Source organism: Nicotiana tomentosiformis, chromosome 2 (assembly GCF_000390325.3).
Source record: "Nicotiana tomentosiformis chromosome 2, ASM39032v3, whole genome shotgun sequence".
NCBI classification, from domain to species: domain Eukaryota; kingdom Viridiplantae; phylum Streptophyta; class Magnoliopsida; order Solanales; family Solanaceae; genus Nicotiana; species Nicotiana tomentosiformis.
The window spans coordinates 190,695,160-190,703,801 of record NC_090813.1 but is presented as its reverse complement, the minus strand read 5'-3'; the positions used below and the strand labels follow the sequence as shown (position 1 = coordinate 190,703,801).

The window sequence follows — 8,642 nt, the reverse complement described above, 5'->3', positions numbered from 1 at the left end:
TACATACTCACCGGTAACGAGGATTACATCTATTCGTGTGTTAATAGCATTAGATATATGGTCTTGAAATCCATCATATGGATGTGGAGACAACCTTCCTAAATGGAGATTTGGAGGAAGACATTTATATGGAACAACCTGAAGGGTTCGTAGTTCTAGAAAAAGAAAAAAAGGTGTGCCGACTTGTTAAGTCACTATACGGATTGAAACAAGCACCCAAACAATGGCATGCAAAATTTGACCAAACAATGTTGGCAAATGAATTTAAGATTAATGAGTGTGATAAATGTGTTTACATTAAAAACACTCCAAATCATATAGTCATTGTATGTTTATATGTTGATGATACGTTAATAACGAGCAAAGATATTGTGAATATAAATGCTACTAAGCATATGCTTGCTAGCAAGTTTGATATGAAAGACTTAGGAGTTGATGATTTAATTCTAGGAATTATAATCCATAGGACTCCTCAAGGACTGGCATTGTCTCAATCTCATTACGTTAAAATGGTACTTGAAAAATTCAAGTATTTAGATTTCAAAGTTGCAAAGACCCCGATTGATGTAAATGTGGCTCTTACAAAGAATCTAGGTCAAAGCTAATCTCAATTGGATTGCTCAAGTGTTGGAAAGTTTAATGTATATCATGAATTGTACATGACCTAATATAGCCTGTGCAGTAAGTATACCGATTCGTTACACAATTAATCCCGACCAAACTCATTGGACGACAAAGAAATTAGTTTTGAGGTATCTAAAACATACCCAAGATTATGCTTTGCACTACAATAAGTATCCTGCGGTAATTGAAGGATATAGTGATGCAAATTGGATAACAGGGTCATCAGAAACAAAGTCCACAAGTGGATACGTGTTTACTATTGTTAATGGAGCAGTGTCTTGGAAATCAACTAAACAGACATGCACCGCTCGCTCTACAATGGAGCCCGAGTTTATAGCTTTAGATAAGGCTGGAGAAGAAGTTGAATGGCTCCAAAAATTTTTGGAAGATATTCCATTTTGGCTCAAACTAGTGGCTCTTATATGCATACATTGCGATAGTCAAGCGGCAATAGGAAGGACTGGAAGCATTATGTATAACGGAAAATCTCGTCACATACGACGAAGACATAATACCGTTAGACAACTACTCTCTAGTGGAATTATCAGAATTGACTACGTAAAGTCAAAAGATAATGTGTCGGATCCGCTTACAAAAGGCCTAAATAGAGAGGCAGTTGATAAATCATCTAAGAAAATGGGACTATGGCCAAGGACAAGTCACTACGGTGGTAACTCTACCTAGAAGATTAAAGATCCCAAGATCTACGTTCAAGGAGATCAAACTAAGTCATTAGTGACAGTTCAACATTGTCAAATAAAATTTTGGTCTATTCTCGTGATGAGACAATGTGTAGTACCAAGTATAAAGCGTTAAGGCTTTTTAATAGTTTCTAAGTTTGATACGGAGTATATCAAATAGTGTATTTATGGGATAACACGTTTAGAAATTACCTATATAAGTGTGAAGTGTAAGTCGCTTCAAGGAGAATTCTGTATAGCTAGTTCTCTACACACTTATGAACCAGGCGGTGTTCATGGCTAAAATGAACACAACAATGAGAATCAAAGGCGGTTAAATGGTTGATTTTGTGACTTATGGCTGTCTAAGTATATACCAAAGTTTGGCGGTTCAAAGATATCAAATCTACCGATTGACCGAGTATATCCGACATAAGTTCACTATGGAAAGTTCAAAGGAAAACCTACTTATCCAGATGCGATAAATCCTTGCTTGTAAATCACATAGTTTTTCATGCATGCATATTTTCATATAGTCATTCCCCATTCATATGGGGGATTATTTTGGATTTTATCTAATTAGATAAGAGATGTGAATGGGAAATGGAGAAAAAAGATTTGGAGGGAAACGAAAAATTTGAAGTTGTTTCCTTGACTAATGCACTTTGTCCCTCATCGGAAAAAGGAAAGAAAAATCTTTGTCCTTATACAGAGAAGCACATCTTCTAGCTCTTAAAGAGTTAAGAGGAAGTGGTGTCTTGCGCCGTCGTCGTCGTCGTCGCTCACTCGGTTTCGGCTTCGAATTTGGTCAATTGATATGATTGATTGATAATTTTTTGGACCAAATTTATTTTCCGTTTCCGTTATATAATTTAATTTCTAATATTTTTTCGTGGAATTTTAATTTAAAATTTGTGGTTCCCAACGGTCGTTTTGAGTTTAAAATTCGCGACCACACTTCTGCCGAAATGGTATCTCATATGAACAGCCCATGCTGTTTGGCTATAAATTAAGAGGTTTTGCCTCATTTTTCTGTACCGAAATCTGCATACTCTCCCCCCTCTCTTCTGCATTTATGCATTATTTTCCAACAAGCAAAACGTAAGCATTAGTGTGGTTTACTGTCGTTTGTTGAGTTCGATGAAATTCTGTAATTTCCATTGCCGATATTACAGAATAGTTTTTCCGTTCTATCATAGGAGGAATTAATCCAACAACCTCGGGCAACAGTGAGAGAATTAAATTTCTTAAGAAAACACAGTTTTCTGTTGGGCTCAGAACTTTATTTATTCTGTTTCTGCTTCTGTTTGTTTTATTTTTTGCATAAATTATTTACAAACACAGGTTTATAACAAAAATAACATAAGAAATCGATAAATAAAATACAAAGTTCATTTTTCTCTGTGCTTAGTATAATTTTTCAACAAAAGGGAAAGTGTGCTTGGTATGAATGAGAACATTTTAAAATTTTTTCATATCCGATTGGGAAAACAAGTTCCTAAAAAATTAGGAAAATGAAATCCCTGGTGGGGTAGGGAAAATAAGTTCCACGTATGGCCATTTTATACTAATTGTCTCCTCCCCACCCCCAACATCTCACCTCTCGCCCCCTCCACCCCGCCCCCTCACGCTCGTGCTCAGACCCCTACCCTACGTACCCACCTCCTCGCCACCCATCCCTGCCACCCCCACACCCACCATAACCCACCACCACCCTTACCCCTACTCACCACCACTCCGCATAATATTTGCCTAGACTATACATAAATGCTCTTAGGACCCATCACCCCCACCCCATCCCCCGAAAAAGCCGTTTTGTGGTGTTTTGTTATAACCATTTTTCTTGGAAAATATTTTACATCGAAAGGAGAAAAATGACTTTTCTCACTTATGGATAAAAGTAATTATTTTCTTACGATTATGTTAACTTTTAATTTTATATCGTTTGCTCTAACCAACATTTAAATATTATTATTAATTATTAATAATAAATAATATAAATCCTATTTGATTTGTTAATAAAATTATTAATCTTATTTTTCAAAATTATTTTTCACTGACCAACCGACATCAAAATACATTTTCTTAAACAAATCATGAAAAACATTTAAGATAAAAAAAAATATATTTATGAAAAATAACTTCCGTCATACAGTTATGCCATAAGCCGAATTAATAGCCAATTGACTTTGGATTAATTATGATAACATCCATTCAAGAAAGATATCCTAAACCCCTCCAGCCAAGCAATGATTAAAATAAAAAGTCAAATTCTCAGGTATTTTGTTTGTCTCATAATATCTAGGCCCATATTTCCTTTTCAGAATATGTGATTTCTTAATATAAATTATGCAAGATTCACAATTTGACTTCAAGATATATTTTTAGTTCTTTCTACTAATAGAATTGTTTTTAGATAAGACAAATGGATGGATGCTATAATTGTGGAAAAGAAAGAAAAGGAGAAGCTGAGGTAATTCATTTATCTAAGCCCCTCAAAAATATCATTGACTCTAGTTAATCCATGAAAGTGAGTTACTAATTGCCTTGTGATAGAGCACACAAGAAATTCGAACAACTGCCTCAAATACATTATTTGGAAGCACTAAAAGGATAATATAAGAGTCAAAGGTTCCTAACCAAATAGAATTCTCTCCCTCACAATCCTACCAACTTTTATCCTTTATTCTTTATCAATCAATCATTTATAACCTCTCCTAAACCTTCTCTTAACCTAGCCTCCAATGGCTGCTTCAACTTCCTTTTCCCTAATGCACTATTCTATATGCAAACTGCAGGATGGCCTTTTGGAGTTTTTTCCCTTCATTTCATCTCCTTGGCCTCCTGTTTCTCTCCCTAATTAGCAACCAAATCTCCTTGATCACCACCGCTACAACCACCACCACCACCACCAGCGTTCGTGTTGGCGTCATTTTGAAACCAACTGGTCTACATGTTCCCGTATTTAGGGAGGCGCCGGCTTTTCGCAATGGGAGAGATTGCGGTGCCGATCGTATTCATGTCGCCATGACCCTTGATGCTAATTACTTGAGAGGTATTGTGAAAATGCTTATCTAAAAACTTAAGTTGTCAGATAATTCTTTTTCGAGTGAAAATTTTATGTATTGATGTTGTAAATAACTATGTCACTTATAATGCATGTAAAATTTTATGATAAATATTAACTAGTTACTTTAAAAAAATTGTACTAACTAATTAACATGCTACTATAAGTCAAACTACCTGATGGTGTAAAATGATATTTACACTGTGTCAAATACATGCAAAAAAGTTTTTCTTTTTTACATGGCAATAAGATATTTGAACTCATGATCCTCTTGCCTGTACTCAGATATACTATATATGTCGAAATATATATATATATAATCATATCTTTTAAAAACTTAAATTGTTAATAGGTTATTAATTACTTAAGTAACTGAATCCCTGCAGGTACAATGGCTGCTGTGTTATCTATCTTACAACACTCAACATGTCCAGAAGATGTCATGTTTCACTTCCTATGTGTAAGACATGAACCTGTGGTGTTTTCTAGCATTAAGTCCACTTTCCCCTACCTCAATTTCAAGCTCTACAAATTTGATGCCCACAGGGTCCGTGGCCTAATTTCAAAGTCCATTCGTCAAGCCTTAGACCAACCATTAAATTATGCGAGAATTTATCTGGCTGATCTAATTCCCATGGACGTGAAACGTGTAATTTATCTTGATTCTGACATAGTCATTGTAGATGGCATTGCAAAATTATGGCAAGTTGATCTTGGTGACAAGGTACTAGCAGCACCTGAATATTGTCAAGCAAATTTCACAACTTATTTTACTGAAATATTTTGGAACGACCCAAAATTATCGCAAACGTTTGAAGGACGAAAACCTTGCTATTTCAATACAGGAGTAATGGTTATGGATGTGGAAAAATGGAGACAAGGAAATTATACACAACAAGTTGAGAATTGGATGGTTGTTCAAAAGCAAAAAAGAATATATCACTTAGGTTCTTTGCCACCATTTTTACTTACACTAGCAGGAAATATTATGCCAGTTGATCATAGATGGAACCAACATGGATTGGGTGGTGATAATATTGAAGGTAAATGTAGGAGTTTACATCCTGGGCCAATTAGCCTACTACATTGGAGTGGTAAAGGTAAACCATGGTTGAGATTGGATTCAAGAAAACCATGTACTGTTGATCATCTATGGGCTCCTTATGATCTTTATCGTTCCTCGAGGCATTCCTTCGAGGAGTAATGTATCCAAACCAAATAGATAGAGGTGGATTCAGAATTTTAACTTGATGGGTTCATTCGTTAGATCTTACGGTTGAACTATTAATGTACTTTTAAAGTTATTGAGTTCAAAGTTTAATATTTATTGAAATTAAATACAAGCACAGTATCAAAAATCTTGGGTTAGCTGAACCTATACCTTCTTAGCTAGATTTCCAATGAAAAAAGAGGCGGATCTAGCTCGGGCTCTGTGGGTTCAACTGAACTTACTGTTTTCAATGCAAATTATATATATAAATGAAAAAGAAATTAAAATTTATACATATAACAAAATCACACTTATTTTGAGTCCACTAACTTTAGATTCTGAATTCGCCTCTGAAACATAGGTGCACAGTGAAATGCCTATAAGGTTTGGGGTTTAGAAGGGAAGCAAGAAAACCAGAAGATGCATATTAAAATAATAAAGTAATGAAATTATATTATCTCAATTTGTTTTTTTAAAAAAAGGAAAAATTGTCGACTACTATATAATTTTTGTTTGTTTTGCCTCTTGAAGTTGTATAATAGAGGTATAAAGGAAGGTTTTTTTTTTTTTTAAAAATAGATCTCATATTCTTTGTTGTATGTGTGTATGCAAGAAAGATGGCTAGGTATGGAGGATCCATCTCCTTTTATGACCATAAGAATATTTATACCATGTCTTTTATTTTTTTAATTTGATTATTTCAATTGCATAATTGAGTTCTTAAGATTATTATTTTTCGTTAATTAATTATATTCTTTTGGATGTACATTATTGTTCTTGTGGATATTCAAAAAAGAGTGAATCGTAAATTATATCTTATAGCATAACACTCCATCATTAGTACAAAATTAATGTCTCCATCCAGCTTTTTAAGCTAGTAGTTTTGTTATTTAAGAGGAAACTAGTTTTTGAACACAATGTGATGCGTATCTAGCTCATGCCAATGAAAATAAATTTTTCCTAAAAAAGCATACTGTTATATGTGTTTGGGTTATAAAATAAAAAAATAAAAAAATAAAAAAAGATAAATTTCTGAAGATGATAAATGCTTATCTTGTTTAGTTAACTCAATAAAGAAAGAATAATCGCAAAGGAAACTTCATACAATTGAAGAGACAAAAAAGTAATGAATTAGCTCAAATTTGGCTGGGAAGAAAAAAATATTATAACCAGATACTAGATATGTTATGTATATAAAAAAAAATCATATATGCCCTTTAGCACACAAAACCCCGCAATTAAACTGTATATAAGATGAAACTACTAACATTTAGGCAACAATTTAAATCTTCTATGCAATTTGTTTACTTGTTTAACCATGCAGTACATATTTCTCATATAAAATTTTTGGCATTTATATTTAATTAATTACGTTAGATTGATTTACATTAAACTTTAAGTATAAATATGTTATAATGCGGTACTTTTGACTAACTTATGTATATATAGATAGATTTGTGTTTGCGTTGATTCTTACTTTATAATGAAGTTCCCTATATTAACAAGTATATGCATTGAAAAACTTGAGATGCATAACAATTTTTATTTATTAATAATATTTTGTTTCAAATAATTTATTGTGGCTAAGAGGTTATCATTGGTATAGCAACTTCAAACGTGTGACCCAAAAAATCGTGATTAGATACGACTTCTTTTTTTTGGTAAGAGGGGAAACCCGCAGCTGCTATAACCTTCAGGTGAGCACTAGGTAAAACATGCTCAACCCAAAAGGCATTGAGAGGGTAATCGATCTCAGGTCATTATGACCGCCTTCTAAACCAACTGGGCAATCCCGAAGGGTGATATGACTTTTTGTTGTAACAATAATTTTGTAGTTTTGCCAATTTAATTTTCGTGGCTAAATTTTTTTATGATATTATAAATAACCATAAAATTTTAATTTTTATGGCTATATTAGGTACTAACCACAATCTTTATACCAAATTTGTTCAATTCTGTTCTTCCAAATTTATTCATTTTGTTCTCGATTCACGAAACATTAATGTTGAAATTCTTGATAAACTAAATTAACACTTGGTTATAGTGGCTTTATCTACCTTTATGCATATGTCATAGTTAAAAAAGAGAGGAAAATATTGACTTGTAATATTCCAAACTATAGACACGATTTCAGTTTTTACTATTTCCAAATCTCTTTTTCTCCTTCCAACTTTTTTTTCTTGAATTTTATTTAATTATTCAATATTCAAGACTTACTCATCGAGTAGCTACACCGAATGGGCACAATATGGGATTCCTTATGTTTTTCCTTTTTTGTTTAACTAGTGAATTATCCTCTTCTAAGTAAACGCAAAACATAAAAGATTAAACATATATATATATATATATATATATATGTATATAGAAAAAATCACTAATAATCAGAATGAGCAGCTCTATAGGAAGCAATTAACCTGGCAATCACTAAGTATATATATATATATATATATATATATATATATATATATATATATATAAGAAATCATTAATAATCAAAATGAGCAGCTCTATAGGAAGCAATTAACCTGGCAATCACTAAGTATATAGATACAACACTGCTACATAAACATAGCAGAAATCCACAAATAACATAATAGGCAGTACAACTATCTATTGTTTTTGCAAATGTTCAAAGTAGTTACCCGAAAAGAATGTGATAAACTCCTCCATGGCCATGCAGATGAGATTTCTATTGCATATCACTGTATCAAGCATTGAACGGTGTTAGAATTCTATCATATCTTGGAAAAGGAATATGGAATTAATTTTCAAGAACCATTATATATACATTCCCAACAAAAATACATCAGTATGGTTCATACATAGAAATATAGTCGTATGAGGACTTGAACTTGATGAACCTTTTGCATGCTATTTCTTTCTTTGAGCATCCTTCCTCATTATTTCTCTAAATGAAGGCTTCAAAATAAATAATGTCTCAATAACACACCATATGAATTTAGAGGAAAACAATAACTACTCGAGAGAAGAACAATTGATTATATCCTTTGGGAAAGAAATATGCATCCAAATATTCAGAAGGAGTTATAAAGGAACGCAA

The 8,642-nt window shown here is 32.9% G+C and overlaps 1 protein-coding gene across 1 annotated transcript; it reads left to right on the top strand.

Moving 5' to 3' along the window:
* Window positions 1-4,028: 4,028 nt before the first annotated feature.
* On the top strand, window positions 4,029-5,729 carry LOC104114002 (probable galacturonosyltransferase-like 4). The gene is made up of 2 exons (XM_009624338.4): window positions 4,029-4,359; window positions 4,758-5,729. The coding sequence occupies exons 1-2, from the start codon at window positions 4,104-4,106 to the stop codon at window positions 5,573-5,575; spliced, it is 1,074 nt and encodes a 357-aa protein (XP_009622633.1). The 5' UTR covers window positions 4,029-4,103; the 3' UTR covers window positions 5,576-5,729.
* Window positions 5,730-8,642: the final 2,913 nt, after the last annotated feature.